The 18963-nt window shown below is 44.7% G+C and overlaps 1 protein-coding gene across 1 annotated transcript; it reads right to left on the bottom strand.

Moving 5' to 3' along the window:
* Positions 1–1090: 1090 nt before the first annotated feature.
* On the bottom strand, positions 1091–15464 carry LOC139381166 (aquaporin-8-like). Its single transcript, XM_071124546.1, has 5 exons — positions 15094–15464; positions 14383–14509; positions 6099–6313; positions 5694–5828; positions 1091–5471 (listed from the first exon to the last, which is right to left on the bottom strand). The coding sequence occupies exons 1-5, from the start codon at positions 15369–15371 to the stop codon at positions 5429–5431; spliced, it is 798 nt and encodes a 265-aa protein (XP_070980647.1). The 5' UTR covers positions 15372–15464; the 3' UTR covers positions 1091–5428.
* Between the last annotated feature and the right edge of the window lie 3499 nt (positions 15465–18963).

Consider the following 18963-nt stretch of genomic DNA (forward strand, 5'->3'; position numbering starts at 1 on the left):
AAAACTCTAAATTAGGAATACATTCACCCTGAACATTGATGGAAAACCAGTTCTTACGGTTCCTGTACTCTTCAGCATCAGGAGTTGATCGACACTTGATGGGAACATGACATCCATCTATACAGCTAATCACTCCTGGGAAGTGACCATATTCATAGAATTGCACTTTATAGTTGGCAGCATCAGGAAACTTGACGTAAAGACTCCTCAGTTCAGTTATTTCATAGTTTGTCTTCACTGTTATTCTACAATGTAGAAAATAGTCAAAACAAAGAAAAACCCTTGAATGAGTAGATGTGTCCAAACTTGACTGGTCCTGTGTATTTTATGTTTGAGACAATGTTAATGTCAGGGATGCATGGCAAATGTCAATACATCTTGCACAATTTATGCTCGTTTGCACACTAGTATCACTACTTGCACATCATAATCTGCTCATCTATCACTCCTGTGTTAATCTGCTAAATTGTAATAACTTTGCTACTGTGGCCTATTGATTGCCTTACCTCCTGACGCCATTTGCACACACTGTATATAGACTTTATTATTTTTCTATTATGTTATTGACTGTACGCTTGTTTATTCCATGTGTAACTCTGTGTTGTTGTTTGTGTCGCACTGCTTTGCTTTATCTTGGCCAGGTCACAGTTGTAAATGAGACGTTGTTCTCAACTAGCCTACCTGGTTAAATAAAGGTGAAATAAAATACATTAAAAATAATTTATGCATGCCAGTTGAAGCATGATTTAGAATGTATTTTATCAGTCAGTGAGTTCAAAAAGTTATTACACCACCTATAGTGTAATAAAATAGTAAAACCGATTCATGTTTTCCATTAAAGACCTTTGAACCAAACATAAACAATGATTGACGGATTGAATGGCCAGACGTGACCATAGGTTTGAATGTACTGTACTTATGCAAATTGTTTTTGTTATACAGTACAGTTCAAAACAATATGACGTTGTTACGAATCCCTTTTGGCCCGACAGTCTAGGGGGGATGGTAATGAGACGCGTAACATAACTCATGCAAATTATAATTGTGACAAAGTAAAAGTGTGAACGCAATAACCAGGACAACTGAAATCTACCGTCAAACTCAAGGTTTATTTGATAAACACACGGTAATGGGGGGAACAGGAAAAGGGGCTGAGCTGGACCCAAGGAAAGAAACAAATATGCAAAAACACCCCTAAGCTAGACTAGCCTACTTTAACAGCTAACTAACCAAAAATACAGTGGGTGGTCCACCCAGTTCTAACTAGTGTTTTTAACAAAGTTTACCTACAGGTAGTGTATGCCCATGGGCGACTTGTCTTGGTTTCCCCTTTTCCCACCAGCAAACACCATAAGCAAAAACAATACTCACAGGAGATGACAAAGTGATATGGAAGTGCTCAAACAAAAGAGAGGTCTAAGACACAAAGAGAGAGTGAAACACAGAGATCTACATACATGGCATTTACAGAGAGATTGAGCTACGGAAATCTATGAAGAACAGAGATCTACAAACATGGCATTTACAAAGAGATTGAGCTACTGAAATCTATGAAGAACAGATCTACCAACATGGCATTACAAAGAGATTGAGCTTCAGAGCAAACAAATGATGGGGTTTTTAAACCATGGGGAAGGAACTGTGATAGGGTAGGAAACAGGAGGTGTGTCTTCTGATTGTTGACTGATGATTTTCACCTGTGAGGGGAGACGGAGAGAAAAGAAACACACACAGGATACTTGTATCCGTAACACTCCCACCCTTAAAAGAGCAACCCTAGGGGGGATTGCGATCACAGTATTACAATTAATACTCACAATAACAAAGTCAACCTTACAAAACATACAACAATCATTAGACACGAGACAAAAACTGGTTACCCGATTTTGTCTTCGGTAACGGTCCGACACAATCAACCACCCCATGCTCGAATGGTTCACCTATGACCGGTATGGGACAAAGTGGAGCGGGAGGAATAACCTGATTTGGTTTTCCTGTTATCTGACAGGTGTGGCATGTCCGACAGAACTGCGCCACATCTTGTTTTAAACCCGGCCAAAAGAAATGTCGAAGGATCCGATCATACGTCTTTGTAATTACTAAATGACCAGACCACTGGTGATCATGAGCAAGGGATAACACATTTTGTCGAAAGGCTGTAGGAATCACTATTTTGTAAACAGCATTCCAATCTCCACCCGCGTCAACATGGGATTTCCATTTACGCATGAGGAGATTACCATCAATGAAGTAAGCCACATTCTTCTTCTTCACCTCTTCCAATGAGACAACACTAGAAAAACATTTAGCAAGTGTGTTGTCAACCTTTTGGTTAGCAATCAGCTGCTCACGAGTGACTGGTAACTGTATTGCATCAGCAATAAGTTCAACGTTCTTTAATTCTTTCCTGGGCTGTTTGTCAGAGGTGATCAGCTTCTCAGAGGTATCACACAATCCATCCTCTTGATCATCCTCTTTGAACAGAACAGTGTTCGACAAATCTATCACGTCACCCTCTTGTAGTGCCTGAGCACGAGTGACAGCACAAGCGGGGAACACATGTGGATAACTCTGTGCCAACTCATTCGAGAGAGAGTGGTCACTTTTATCCAATACTTCCAATACGGGTACTACCTTTCCTCCGGCAATATCGTTACCCATTATAAAGGTCACACCTTTCACTGGCAACTTAGGACGTACCCCCACTCTGAATATTCCACTGATTAACTCAGAGTGTACTTTCACAAAGTGTAACGGCACTGGGACAAAACCCATTTCAATACCCTGCACTAACACACTGGAACCACAGTATGTATCGTCAGATAAGGGCAACACATCAGACAATATAAATGACTGCGCCGCACCAGTATCTCTAAGGATTTTAACCGGACGCTGAGACGCTTCGTCATTCGTTAGGGACACAAACCCCTCGGAAATGAATGGTTCATAACTGCGGTCGGGGACTGGGTCTTTCAAACTACAGTTACTCTGAGGCACCTGTTTTGTTGCAGACCTCACAACCGTACGAATTAGACCAACACCTGTTGGTGGCTTGGCACGAAGAGGCATCCCTTGTTTGCGTTTAAGCATGAAGCAATCATTGATCATATGTCCTACTTCATGACAATAGAAACAGGGACGCTCATTCTTCTGGCATGCTTGATATACCACTGCTGGCCGACTAGGGCTAAAGGTAGGAAACTCAGTGGTTCTACTCTGTTTGAGCTGAAAATACACTCTTGTGCGTCAACACAAACTCGTCTGCCAACACAGACGCTTCTGCCAGGGAGGATACTTTCTGTTTGTTTAGGTAAACTACAATGCGTTCGGGTAAGCAATTTTTAAACTCTTCCAACAAGATTAACTCCCGGAGAGAGTTGAAATCAGTTACCTTACTAGCAGCATGCCATTTATCAAACAGATTTCCCTTGTCTCTAGCAAATTCCACATAAGTCTTACTAGAAGACTTTCTATGAGACCTAAATCTCTGTCGGTATGCCTCAGGCACAAGCTCATAGGCACGAAGAACAGTAGCTTTGACCACTTCATAATTCAAACTGTCCTCCAGAGGTAGCGCTGACAAAACCTCTTGGGCTTTACCAGTTAATTTACACTGAAGTAATAGGCACCATACCTCTTCAGGCCACTTCAATGCTACGGCTATACGCTCAAATACACAAAAATAGGAGTCAACCTCTGACTCTCTGAACAAAGGTACTAAGGCAATCTGCCTACTAATGTCAAATGTGTTTGAGGACACAGCAGGTGAGGACGACTCACTAACAGTGACAGCAGGAACAAAGGCTAGCCTCGCTGTCTCTGCCTCCAGTTCCATCTGGCGCATTTTAAACGTCATCTGCCGCTGTTCTCGTTCTCGTTCTGCCTCAATTTTACACATCTCCAAATCTAAATGCGGCTGTTCTCTTTCTGCCTCAATTTTACACATCTCCAACTGGAGAGTCTCTCGCCTAATTTGGGCTCTCTCTTCTGCCTCCAGTTGTAACTGTGCTAAACGGACATCCCTCCTGGCATCACCGTTTGACAGTGGGGAGAGTGGATCAAAATGGGACAATGTGGCTGGTGTTTTAGCCTCGCCCTCATCATCAGACACCAATGGGCTTACAGGAGCAGCAACATCCCCTATAGGGGTAGTATGCTCAGGCAGCGGTAACACAAGCACTTGCTCTTCCAACAATACATTTAACACCAGCTTTTTAACCTCCGACTTAACTACATTCTGTGGAATCGATACTGAATAATGGTCAGCCACGGTCATTAAATCAACTCTACGACATTTGTCAAAAACCTCCCACGAAGGGTTATCCAAAAAGGACTTCAAATCAAAAGTAGCCATCTTTAACTACTTCACAAGAGCCAACGAAAATAGCAAACACTAATGCTACTTCAGCTATGACGCTCAACACTGAACTAAACCACTATCAACAATCTACATGAGCGGCATGGGTGTCAGTAAAGACAGATCCCGGATGAGGCTCCACTTATGTTACGAATCCCTTTTGGCCCGACAGTCTAGGGGGGATGGTAATGAGACGCGTAACATAACTCATGCAAATTATAATTGTGACAAAGTAAAAGTGTGAACGTAATAACCAGGACAACTGAAATCTACCGTCAAACTCAAGGTTTATTTGATAAACACACGGTAATGGGGGGAGCAGGAAAAGGGGCTGAGCTGGACCCAAGGAAAGAAACAAATATGCAAAAACACCCCTAAGCTAGACTAGCCTACTTTAACAGCTAACTAACCAAAAATACAGTGGGTGGTCCGCCCAGTTCTAACTAGTGTTTTTAACAAAGTTTACCTACGGGTAGTGTATGCCCATGGGTGACTTGTCTTGGATTCCCCTTTTCCCACCAGCAAACACCATAAGCAAAAACAATACTCACAGGAGATGAAAGTGATATGGAGGTGCTCAAACAAGAGGTCTAAGACACAAAGAGAGAGTGAAACACAGAGATCTACATACATGGCATTTACAGAGAGATTGAGCTACTGAAATCAATGAAGAACAGAGATCTACAAACATGGCATTTACAAAGAGATTGAGCTACTGAAATCTATGAAGAACAGAGCTCTACCAACATGGCATTACAAAGAGATTGAGCTTCAGAGCAAACAAATGATGGGGTTTTTAAACCATGGGGAAGGAACTGTGATAGGGTAGGAAACAGGAGGAGGTGTGTCTTCTGATTGTTGATTGGATTGTTGACTGATTGGGGAGTGATGATTTTCACCTGTGAGGGGAGACGGAGAGAAAAGAAACACACACACACAGAATACACACACAGGATACTTGTATCCGTAACAGACGTGTACGACAAGATGTGAAATACAAAAGTTCTGCAAGCTATAAAGGGAAATACAATATTTTGGAAGACAATGCCCTATGTCTCCAAGATAACACTTTTACTTCAGAACAAGACGTGTCTTCTGGTCTCCAAACAACAACCTGTGTACAAAAATAGGAATTCAATGATAGTAAACAATCCATGAATTACAATGCGATGAAGCAATACTCTCCTACTGACTGTATAGAGTATGATGTATGACAGGCTGAAACAGTATGGAAATGCTGTGCCATTTTATTGCCTCTAAGGTCACAATCTATGGTAGAAGGGTAATACTATCTATAAATAGGTGAGTAATGAAGGCTAGGTGTGCTGCATCCTACCTGACCAAGCTGCCAGTGATAAGGGCCCCTGCAACCGGTCCCACCCAGTAGATCCAGTGGTACTCCCAGTAGTTAGCCATCACTGCAGGGCCAAACGCCCGCGCTGGGTTCATACACCCTCCAGACACTGGCCCGCTAAAAGACCAATGGGACAAACACATCTGGTTTCTATATTGATCGAACAATGCATTACATCAGATCAATACACGTAGTTAGTAGAATTAATCGTTATCAGGCAGGCAGTGATGTCAATGCCAATGTTCTCTTTATTCCTGCTGTGTCATTTCTTGTTATTTTCGATAATGGCAAAGCAGGAATAGTATTGAACCTGTTCTGCCGTGAACCCTTGTCATTTCAATACACCGTCTAGCATGACAGGTCTCCATAGATTTGCTCAGCCCTTACCCAGCCAGTATATTAGCAGTCACAGTGAGCCCAATGCAAAGTGGGGCCAGTGGGGTACGGGTCCTGCCGTTGACGGCCCCCATACAGACCACAAGGGACAGGAAGAGGGTCATGACCATCTCTGCTACAGCGGCACTGCCGATGTTGCCACTGGTTTTAACCACGTTGAATGCTCCCCCTGCTGCACTGTCATAGCTGATGATGGAGTAAACTGCCTGTGGAATATCACAACATCTGTACGATTAGATTGGGGTTAGATTGAGTTTTTATTGTTTTTATATTAGGATTAGATTGTGGTTTTATTGGGATTAGATTGGGATTAGATTGAGATTCTATTGGGATTAGACTGGGGGTTAATTGAGATTATATTGGAGTTTTATTGAGATTATATTGGGGTTTTATTGGGATTATATTGGAGTTTTATTGGGGTTTTATTGGGATTATATTGGGATTACATTGGGATTATATTGCCATTGTATTAATGTTTTTTGTTTGGATCCAAATGCTTGTGATTTTTTTTTAGACCTATTTTAATATCCAAGCTATTGACATTTTGATACCATGAAAACAGCATATGGAGACTGGTTCTCACATAAATTTGTTTGCTATCATTCGAATCAGTTTGATAGTTTGTTACATTGCGTTATGGTAACTTGGTCTAGTTGGTTACATATTGCCAAACGTCAAATTAACTCAAATGCGTAGACAACGCAAAACTATGTGTGATGCAAGTAATTTGTTTAATGAACAAACATTTGCACGTTAAATACATCTATGATCATATGGAGCATCACTTGTGTGTACCTATCGTCATATTGCACTTGCTTTGCAACATGCGGTAGGAAATAACACAATAGTCGCTCTGTAATAACTGCAAGGTGCTGTTAAAAGGAGGGACTGGGGGCGGTTCTCTCATCATGGGTTGGTTGAATACGGGAGACTGGGGCTGGTTCTCTCATCATGGGTTGGTTGAATACGGGAGACTGTGGGCGGTTCTCTCATCATGGGTTTGTTGAATACGGGAGACTGGGGCTGGTTCTCTAATCATGGGTTGGTTGAAGTAGGGAGACTGGAGCTGGTTCTCTCAACATGGGTTGGTTGAAATGGGATGATGGACTGGTTCTCATCATGGGTTTGTTGAAGTGGGGAGGCTGGGGCTAGTTCTCATCATGGGTTGGTTGAAATGGGGAGACTGGGCCTGGTTCTCTCATCATTGGTTGGTTGAATACGGTAGACTGGGGCTGGTTCTCATCATGGGTTGGTTGAATACGGGAGACTGGGGAGGGTTCTCTCATCATGGGTTGGTTGAATAGGGGAGATTTGGGCTAGTTCTCTCATTATGGTTCGGTTGAATATGTGAGACTGGGCCTGGTTCTCTCATCATGGGTTGGTTGAAGTGTTGAGGCTTGGGCTGGTTCTCATCAAGGGTTGGTTGAACAGGGGGACTGGGGCTGGTTCTCTCATCATGGGTTGGTTGAAGTGGGGAGACTGGGGCTGGTTCTCTCATCATGGGTTGGTTGAATATGGGAGACAGGGGCTGGTTCTCTCATCATGGTTTGGTTGAAGTTAGGATACTGGGGCTGGTTCTCTCATCATGGGTTGGTTGTCACAGTATTTAGCCTATTTCTCCCAATCTGGAGTGTGCTGTGTAGCCTAGTAATTTTAAGGTTAATATGTGCAACGTCTTTGCAAGAGGTCATTCATCTTGACAATTTCTAGCAGCATCTCTAAACATTGACGAGCAGTGGTTGTGTGTTTTAATATTGTAAACCCACGAGGATATGAACACATAACTAAACACTTTCCTGTAACACCCTGTTATTGGATTTTCAACAATGCAGAACTAGTTTTTTTTTTAAACTTAAGTTTACAATTTTAATTGTCCGCCAAGATAACTGCGGACAAACACAAACACTTCTTGTAGCCATCATTGAACTTACTGCACCATTCTACTGGAAATTTGTCCCACTCTTCAGCAGCAAAATGCTCTAATTCTTCAATGTTTGATGGGTGCCCTCCACCAACGTCTGGAATCTTCACTGGACACCCCAGAACAGTCCAGCATTTCTTCTTGAAACATTCCTTGGGGCTTCTGCGTGGTGCAGCGGTCTAAGGCACTGCATCTCAGTACTAGAGGTGTCACTACAGACACCCTGGTTCAAATCACAGGCCTTAATTGGAAGTCCCATAGGGCCGTGCACAATTGGCCCGGTGTTGGCTGTCATTGTAAATAATAATTTGTTCTTAACTGACTTGCCTAGTTAAATAAAATATTATAATAATACTTATGATATGTGTTTGGGGCCTTGTCCTGCTGGAAGACCCACAACCTTCAATGGACACTGGGTTGAACATTGGGCTATAAAAAACCTTGATAATCTGCTGATTTCATGATGCCTTGTGCACGTTTAAGGGAATCATTTTATTCTGTACAGGCTTCCTTCTTTTCATTCTGTAATTTATGTTAGCCACAGTTGGACTTCAATCAAGTTGTCGTGACGTCTCAAGGGTTATCAAAGGAAATTGGAAGCACCTGGCTTAATTTGGTGCGTCATAGCAAAGGGGTGTGAATACTTATGTAAATGGTTATTTCTGAATTTCATTTTCAATAAATTTGCCAAAATGTCTAAAACATGTTTTTACTTTGTCATTATAGTATAGTGTGTGAGATGGGTGAGTAAACATATATATTTAATTGATTTTGAATTCAGGCTGTAACACAACCAAATGTAGAATCAGTCAAGGCGTATGAATACTTTCTGAAGGCACTGTGTACATTCTCCTGGTTTGAAACTGACTGGGAAATGTTGACATATTCTAGCATTATAATCATCTGTGTTTCAGATGAGAACACTGATGTTTAGGTTATAAACATGTCATGTTTCATGGTTTTACAAGATATATGAGGTGAAGGTAAAACAAGTCTTGGTATTCTCATTGTTTCAATTTTAGGAGTAGGCTATCTGTGAACAATCAATTGATATTGTTGAAAAGGGGAAAGGGAGAGCTGTAGCCTATTTCAAACTGATTTCTAAATTGTTGCTTGGACAAGACATGGAAATTAGGATCATAGGCAGGGGCACAACTTTGGTAGGGGGGGGGCATAACCTGGCGGTCTGTGTAGGACTTTTTTTGACCATCTAAAGCTCATTTCCTGCATTTCTACACAATCCAATATGTTGTGTCTATTTAGAACAAAAAGTAAGCACCAATGCCCACAGTCATCAAGCTAGGTTAGAGATCATTATTAAACATGTTTGAGTGATTGATTGTCCATATTAAGACAACCTCTGCTGAGGAGTCTGTATGTCTGTAATAAAGCCCTACTGTGGGGAAAACCTCATTCTGATTGGCTGGGCTTGCGTCCCCAGTGGGTGGGCCTGCGTCCCCAGTGAGTGGGCCTATGCCCTCCCAGACCCACCTATGGCTGCGCCCTTGTCCAGTCATGTGAAATCCATAGATTAGGGCCTAATGTATTTATTTCAATTAACTTATTTCCCTTCATGAACTGTAACTCAGCAAAATCTTTTGTTCAGTATAATTCATGTCATAGGCCTCATAGTACTGTAGAGCTCTTCTGACTTGCACGCAATATGTCCCTAAGGGTCCAACGCCCTGCAGCGTCCCAACCCAACACAGCCCACTCAGCTTTAGGATCTTAGTGAAACAGTCATTATTGGTTTTCGGGTGTGTTAGGCCAAGGCCAGAGTGACAACCCACAGGACGGCAAGTGCTAGGACTGAGTAGCCCAGTATCTAGGGATTGCCTTAATAGATATCTCCTCTGACGTGGGCATGTTTTCAAAACAGATTCCTTTTGTCGTACTGAATTCCATATAAGCTATCCAGACCTTATGAAAGTTGCCCAGTATACCATTAATCTAGTAATACATCAAATCTAGTGATACATAACTTGACATTTCTGCCATCCATTGTGACATTGTGGGAGGACAACCAACCTTCTAAATAATGGCAATGCATTTCTTAGCTGCTATAAATGCTTGATTACACAGTTTCTTCTGGTAACAATCTCAAGTATCAACATTTCCAAGCAAACATAAACAGGGAGAAGGGAGAATCTGTAGACATGCTGAGATAAAATAACATACTTTGCCAGAATTCAGCCAGCCTTCACAAGACCTTAACATATTGAAACATGTCCCCTTTTGTGTTTTACCCCTGCAGCAGACGAATGACATTTCTGAGTGCATGTAATTCAGTTTCACTGGAATATAGTATGTCTATGGATGGTGTTAAACTGCAGTAATTAATGTCTGAGATTATATGAACATGACATGGCATTCAAACATATCTGTATCCATTCATCATCAATTATATCAGGTCTTTCTCACATTTTTGTTTGACATGTTTTGTGTCATACAGTTTGGAAATCAACTTTTGGATGTTTGTCAGACTGCCTTAAAATAGTTTCAATCTTTGAAGTATCTGTTGCATCTGCAAAAATTCACCTCAGCTCCATCACAGATTGGTCTTCCCTGGCTGCCTGACCCCATTTCTCAGCCTTGACGTACAGGTCATGCTCCAACAGGCGACCAAGCACTCTGCGCACCAGGGACACATGCTCAGTGCGTGTAGCGGAATACATCAAGATGTCATCAATATACACCACTACACCACTACACGTCATGCCGTACGGGTTGATGAATGCGACATCAGTCTTCCAAGCCTTTGTAGACAAGATTTTCAGGGACCTGCACGGGCAGTGAAATCTTGTCTACAAAGGCTTGGAAGACTGATGTCGCATTCATCAACCCGTACGGCATGACGAGATACTCATAGTGCCCAGAGGTGGTACTGAAAGCCGTCTTCCACTCGTCTCCCTCTCGGGTACGCACCAGGTTGTAAGCGCTCCTGAGATCTAGTTTGGTGAAGAAGTGCGCCCTGTGCATTGACTCTATCGCTGAGCGGTAGTGGGTAACTATACCTCACAGTGATCTGATTCATACCCTGATAGTCAATACACGGGCGCAGACCTCCATCCTTCTTCTTCACAAAAAATAAACTCGAGGAGGCGGGTGAAGTGGAGGAGCGAATGTACCCCTGATGCAGGGATTCGGAGACATATGTTTCCATAGCCTCCATCTCTGCCTGTGAGAGGGGATACACATGACTCCTGGGATTCCCAGAATCCTCGATTCCCAGAGGAACCAACCTGTCACTGACCGGCAGTGTGACCTCTGCAGCCACAGATGGTGCATGAGTGGGAACCCCCTCCGGTCTCCCTGCGTACTGCCCCTCCCAGCTCCAGAGGTATCGGAGAGGGGTTGCTGGAGGATGAACCTACCAGACCCCGATCTGGACGTCCGCGAGTAGCCAGCAGACAGATCCACCAGCTGGTCGAAAGTGAGGGTGGTGTCTCTGCAGGCCAGCTCCCGACAGACGTCTTTGCGCAGACTGCTACAATACTGGTGGATCAGGGCCCTGTCGTTCAATCCCGCGTCGGCAGCCAGGGTCCTAAACTCCAGGGCAAACTCCAGGGCGAACTCCTGGGCACTCCTCGTCTCCTGCCTCAGATGGTAGAGGCGCTCATCCGCCGCTCTCCCCTCGGGCGGGTGGTCGAAGACTTCCCGGAAACGGCGGGTGAACTCCTCAAACTGGTCCAACGCCGCATCTCCCTCTCTCCACACAGTGTTGGCCCATTCCAGGGCTCTCCCAGTGAGGCACGAGATGAGGGCAGACACCCTCTCACGGTGAGATAGAGCCAGGTGGACGGTGGCCAGATAAAGGTTCAACTGCAAAGGTTCAACTGCCCTCCCGTCGTACTCCTGGGGTAAGGAGAGACGGATTCAACTTGGTTCAGGCTGGAAAGGGGTGCTCAAGAGAGACCCCGGTTGGGCTGGTGGAGGCGCTGGAAAAACTCCCTGTCTCTCCCAGCAGTCCATAGTTTTGACAACGCGATCCATGGCGGTGCTAAGTTGGCAAAGCATTGCTGCATGCACCTGGAAGCGCTCCTCCATCTCAATGGCCGGGGTATACTCTCCTGCTGACTTCATAGTGTGGTCAGAGATTCTGTAATGCGGTGAGTGCTGGTGGCAGGGAAGTCAGGCGCAGGAGAATGAACTTGGTAAAAACGGAGCTGTTTAATAAACATACAAAAAAACTCAGAAAACCAAAGTATACAAAAATAACATAATAGGGTGCAAAACCCATCGCACACCAGAACAAATAACACACATACATACAACAAACAATCTCTGACAAGGACATGAGGGGAAACAGAGGGTTTAATACACAACATGTAATGAATGGTATTGGAACCAGGTGTGTAGGAAGACAAGACAAAACCAATGGAAAATGAAAAATGGATCAATGATGGCTAGAAGGTTGGTGACGTCGACCGCCGAACACCACCCAAACAAGGAGAGGGGCCGACTTCGGCGGAAGTCGTGACACTAAGATACACTGCTGTCCTGTAGCTACTGTAGGTATACCCATCAATTCAAGATGGAACTTTGATCATTCACTGAATATACTGCAAAATTCACCTGAGCTCTGTAGACTTGTCTTACCTGGCTGTCTGACACCTGTTCGGACACCTGTCACCATCTGATCCTGCTAAGACAATATGAGAATTGTGTTGTGTACTGACTGTGCACCAGTTAGTACACGGCAGGGTAGCCTAGTGGTTAGAGTGTTGGACTAGTAACCGAAAGGTTGCAAGTTCAAATCCCCAAGCTGACAAGGTACAAATCTGTTGTTCTTAACTGACTTGCTAAGTTAAATAAAGGTTTAAAAAATTTTTTTAGGGCAGTTTATTACTGTGTTTATGTGAAAAGTAGGGGATTAGCTAGGGAAACTGACAGATCAATAACTAATTACATTGCTATACTGACTAATAAAAACTCACATTGCACTGAAAAAACATCAGAATATTGGTCTTCAATCGTTTGGCTGCTAGTTTCATCATTTGATTCAGGTCTAGTCTGATTGAGGCAAAAAGAATAGCTAACGTTAGCCAACATTTGGCCAGCTCTCTCTCTAACGATACATCAACTGGCGAAAGCTAGCCAAGTTAATTTACTTCTGTTGAAACAGGACAAAACTAAGGCTACAAAACATTTCCAGACACACAACAGCTGTTAGATAATAATAGTAATCACCTCATATCGCTATCTGCCAGATAACTAGTCTAGAACTGACCTGGTTGTGGTTAGTTAACTACTAGCTAGCTAATTGATTCACCTCAGTCGAGAGGGGATGAAACATTATCTAACGTTACATGTCAGTTACACTAGTTAATATCTCAGCACTGGAAACAACCACTAGTTAACTTTTTTTCCCATAAGGTTAAACAGCAGTTACATCAGTCAACTAAAGATTAGACAGTTTTGCTCTGCTTGCTTTAACAACTTGGAGAAAAACCTCAACACACTGACAGCAGCTGCCTCTGTTCAACTCTCCTGTGCTGGTCCAGCCAGCCTTCCAGAAGCTTTGCCTTTCACAGATCCTGTCTGCACGCTTTGTGGTGTCTGCATGATCCTAAATCCAACTGACTGAAATCTCCAAAAAGCCTACCCGACCACTCTGAGGCATCCGCAAAGGTCCTAAAGAATTGCATTATTTGGTATCACATTGCAATGATAGGGAGGTGGTTGTATTTGATTCTTGTTTTTAGAAAAAGTATTCATTTCAGCAAACAAAGTAACGCAACTACAGAGGACAAACAGGTACAAGGTAAACATTTCATAAGTACATTTTTTTTAAAGTATTGACCTTGGGCGAAACGATGTAGTAGGAGCTGAATTCCACAAAGCCTGGTCTCTGCTCCATTCCATTGGTGGAGTTCATCATAAACTTCCTTCATCATGGAGTGGAGTTTAGTCAGCTACCCAAGACCCTGCTTTCTTGTTTAAAATAGTCTCTTATGATATAGATATACCGTTGTTGAGAAATATACACAGTAAGAAGTGTGACAACCAGTCCCAGTCTCCCCTGCAGCTCCACAGGATGTGCTCATAAATGCACTGCTACTCACAAAATATTTCAGACCTATCAAGTTTTGACATTGCGTCAAACAAACAACACTGCGGGCCTCTGGTTATTTTTATCTGTTTGGCCCTTACTGCATTCTCACCTGCAGTGAAGCACACCACATACAAATGGAATCAGACAGACTGTACTTTTGAGCGAACCACAGCGGTTGTTTGGTGTGCACTGCGGTTCATATTTACTCCTGTCCAAAAAAAACGAATTTAGGGGGTAATCACTCCAGAGTAAAAAAAATCCCCCGCTCTAAACAAACTTGATGTGAAAAGCCCCCTTACCTTTGCCAATCCAGCCCCAGTCATCCCCCCCACTATCTGTGAGAGTATATATGGCCCCAGTAGGATGACGTCCAGTCCTCCACTGACGCACACACTCACAGACACAGCTGGGTTGAAGTGGCCACCACTGGATTCAGACAGAATAACATGTTTAGTACTTGCTACTGATACTCATGCATTAGGAAAATCACACTGATAAAATAAATTAATATACTTGTTATAACTAGAGCCCTACCGATATGTTTTTTGTGGTCCGATACTGATTCCGATTTTTTGGGGGGGACAAAACTTACTAAACTTACATAAATTTGCGATATATGTGCCGATATACTGTTTTACAGCGGGGAATGAAAAAGTGTAATTTTCCACACTGAATTATCATAAATTGGCATCCAAAAGAGTAATTGTCCAATAAATATGCTTCAAATGTTGATTTCATACATTGTAACAATAATGACACATCATAAGAATGGCCACAAGTGTTCAGATCAGCATGAGATTCCCTTTTCATCCTATTTATTGAATATTGGTTATTGGTTGAGTTATTGCTGATACTGATAAAGCAGTAAAAGGGCCAATATCAGCCGATAATACCGATATATTGGTCAGACTCTAGTTATAGTAAATCTCAAGTCATGAGAACATGACAAAAACATAGTCAAACTTTCTGACCTCAGAGTGAGATCTTACCAGGTGCCAGCATGTCCTTACCTGATCTCTCCCAGTACAGCGATAACAATCGCCAGCGCCAGCCCATGAGCCAGAGCGGGCTGGATGCTCCCCGGAACGCCGGCATTCTCAATAACAGACCCGCATCCCACGAAGATGAAGAGAGTGCATCCTAACACCTCAGCCAAGCACGGCTGGATAAATCTCTCAAAGGTGGTGACTATTTTCCTGGAGTTGACGACCCCTGAACCTGGCCCTGAGTCCCCAGTGTCAGTCCCAGCCACGGTGAAGAGCTCCGTCTTTGACTCTATCACAGACATATTGCTGACTACTGCTGCTCAGTGTGTCACTTACACCTGCTCTGTCAACTGGTCAGCCAGAGTGTGACACATGCACTGATAAGAGTGCAGACAGGACCGTCACATTAGGGTGGTCTCAGGATATGCGTGGGAGTATCGCCACAACGCCACCTCCCTTTGCTATGATAGCATGTTTTGGCACACATCCCCATATGTCCATAGTATTTAGCTGTAGCGGAAGTGGCTATTGTAGTGCATGACAGACTGATGATGGAATGCCTTACAGGTCGTACGTGCTATACAATGTGCGAAATACATTTTTGGGGAGCTCCCTTGTCCCCATACTCCATAGTAGTTGCCACACCAGATTGCCTTGTGATCCCAGATGTCAGGGCACCTTTAGGGAGATATGGTGTGAACTCAGGAAAAGTTGGAAATAAATCTTTATTTTCACACATTGTATAGCCCGTACCAACTGGTAAGTAGGGTTGGATGGTATCCATATTTTCATATCGTCATAACGTCTTTACTCATCCCGGGATTAATGGTATTATCATTTTAGTACACAAGGGGGGCGCTAAAAACGCAAAAAGCCCATTGGGTGTCTATTACCAGTATACTAACAAAATTAGCACAAGTAATTGCGAATTGCCATAGAGGCTGCTAGCTAAATATGCTAACGAGTGCAAATGAAAATAAACGAATTGCAAGGTCAGGCAATCCATCTGTGACAATGTGACAGGTGAAATGAAGAACACAATCTGCTTTATCTCCTAAGGTATTGCACAAGTTGACTGCAGGTATTTACTTAAAAAGTATCTACAAATATGAATATTTATTGAAAAACGTTTCCAAATACCCCTGTATACGGTATACTGCCCGGGCCTACTGGTAAGGCCATTCCGGATTATAGATTTGCTATCAGTGATGGGAAAAGTTTAATCGGAAATAGGAAAACCAGTGGGCTGGTATAAATTATTTTCATGATAAAGGATTTCACCAATAGCGTCATTGTGCTAAAGAGTACGCTGCATCATCTGGATATGTGTGCAACAAAAGTTCAACATTCCAGGAAACGGCCAATTTACCAGGGTCCAGGCACAGCTCCTTCTTGCCCTCTTGGTCGGCCAGCCAAGCGGATTATTATTTGTTCAGATGGTGACTAAAATAAATATACAAAAAATAAAACTACAAACAGGCATGCCCAAACTAAAGACTCAAAACGTCTGCGACACTGACTGATGATCACCTAAATTCCTGCACCTGATGTGCAGTTAACTAAGCATAAGACCCCTAGACATAAAATGTTTGTCTGCGCTACAGATGGCTATATTGGTCCGATAATACAGGACTAGTAAAGGCCCAGTGCACTACTTTTGGGAAATCTTGTAAATATTTTTTGGAATATCTTTTTTATTAATATACAGTACCAGTCAAAAGTTTGGACACACCTAGCAAGTCAAGGGTTTCTTTATTTTTACTATTTTCTACATTGTAGAATAATAGTGATGTAACGGTTCTCTTCGGGTGAAGTAGAGGCGGACCAAAATGCAGCGTGGTTGTTATTTATGGTTTTTTAATGAAGAAAAACTATACATGAATAAACTAACAAAACAATAAACGTTTGAAAACCTAAACAGCCTATCTGGTGACAACAAACAAACACAAAGACAGGAACAATCACCCACGAAACAGTCAAAGAATATGGCTGCCTAAATATGGTTCCCAATCAGAGACAACGATAAACACCTGCCTCTGATTGAGAACCACTCCAGACAGCCATAGACTATGCTAGAAACCCCTACTATAATACAAACCCAATACCTAACAAAAACCCCAAGACAAAACCCACCACATACAAAACCATGTCACACCCTGGCCTGACCAAATTAATAAAGAAAACACAAAATACTAAGACCAGGGCGTGACAGAACCCCCCCCCCCCCCCCAAGGTGCAGACTCCCGACCGCACAACTAAACCCATAGGGGAGGGTCCGGGTGGGCATCTGGACCCCACTCCAACAAAGTCTTAGTCCCTTTGCCTTGCGTCCTTAGATAGGCAATCCTCGCCGCCGACCTTGGCCTAGTAGTCCTCACCAAGGACCCACTGGACTGAGGGGCAGCTCGGGACTGAGGGGCAGCTCGGGACTGAGGGGTAGCTCGGGACTGAGGGGTAGCTCAGCACTGAGAGGAAGCTCAGCACTGAGAGGAAGCCCAGGCAGGTAGTTGGCTCTGGCAGATCCTGGCTGGCTGGTGGTTCTGGCAGATCCTGGCTGACTGGCGGATCCTGGCTGACTGGCGGATCTGGAAGATACTTGCTGACTGGCAGCTCCATGCTGACTGGCAGCTCCATGCTGACTGGCGACTCCATGCTGACTGGCGACTCCATGCTGACTGGCTGCTCCATGCTGACTGGCTGCTCCATGCTGACTGGCTGCTCCATGCTGACTGGCGGCTCTGGCTGCTCCATGCTGACTGGCGGCTCTGGCTGCTCCATGCTGACTGGCGGCTCTGGCTGCTCCATGCTGACTGGCGGCTCTGGCTGCTCCATGCTGACTGGCGGCTCTGGCTGCTCCATGCTGACTGGCGGCTCTGGCGGATCCTTGCAGACTGGCGGGTCTGGCGGATCCTTGCAGACTGGCGGCTCTGGCGGATCCTTGCAGACTGGCGGCTCTGGCGGCATCCTGCAGACTGGCAGCTCTGGCAGCTCCTTGCAGACTGGCAGCTCCTTGCAGACTGGCAGCTCCATGCAGACTGGCAGCTCCATGCAGACTGGCAGCTCTATGCAGACTGGCAGCTCTATGCAGACTGGCAGCTCTATGCAGACTGGCAGCTCTATGCAGACTGGCAGCTCTGAACAGGCGGGAGACTCCGGGAGCGCTGTAGAGGCGGAAGGCTCTGGCAGCGCTAAACAGGCGGGAGACTCCAGCAGCGCTCTAGAGGAGGAAGGCTCTGGCAGCGCTAGATAGGCGGGAGACTCCGGCAGCGCTGGAGAGGAAGAAGGCTCTGGCAGCGCTGGACAGGCGAGGCGCACAGTAGGCCTGATGCGTGGTGCTGGCACTGGTGGTACTGGGCCAAGAACACGCACAGGAAGCCTGGTGCGGGGAGCTGCCACCGGAGGGCTGATGCGTGGAGGTGGTACTGGATAGACCGGACCGTGCAGGCGCACTGGAGCTCTTGAGCACCGAGCCTGCCCAACCTTACCTGGTTGAATGCTCCCGGTCGCCCTGCCAGTGCGGCGAGGTGGAATAGCCCGCACTGGGCTATGCAGGCGAACCGGAGACACCGAGCGCAAGGCTGGTGCCATGTAAGCCGGCCCAAGGAGACGCACTGGAGACCAGATGCGTAGATGGCACTTGGCTCGATGCTCACTCTAGCCCGGCCGATACGCGGAGCTGGAATGTATCGCACCGGGCTATGCACCCGCACTGGGGACACCGTGCGCTCCACAGCATAGCACGGTGCCTGCCCGGTCTCTCTAGCCCCCCGGTAAGCACAGGAAGTTGGCGTAGGTCTCCTACCTGGCGTAGCCATACTCCCTGTGAGCCCCCCCCCCCCCAGTACATTTTTGGGGCTGACTCTCGGGTTTCCTACCGCGCCGCTGTGCTTGTCT

Source organism: Oncorhynchus clarkii, chromosome 23 (genome assembly GCF_045791955.1).
Source record: "Oncorhynchus clarkii lewisi isolate Uvic-CL-2024 chromosome 23, UVic_Ocla_1.0, whole genome shotgun sequence".
Taxonomy (NCBI): domain Eukaryota; kingdom Metazoa; phylum Chordata; class Actinopteri; order Salmoniformes; family Salmonidae; genus Oncorhynchus; species Oncorhynchus clarkii.

Bases quoted from the DNA above. Each gene is read 5' to 3' on its own strand.
- LOC139381166 (XM_071124546.1), bottom strand. From the start codon at position 15,371: ATGTCTGTGATAGAGTCAAAGACGGAGCTCTTCACCGTGGCTGGGACT. The intron at 14,510-15,093 runs GTAAGGACATGC...GTCTGAATCCAG, and splicing joins GCTGTACTGGGAGAGATCAG to TGGTGGCCACTTCAACCCAG. The intron at 6,314-14,382 runs GTAAGGGGGCTT...GATATTCCACAG, and splicing joins CTGGGGCTGGATTGGCAAAG to GCAGTTTACTCCATCATCAG.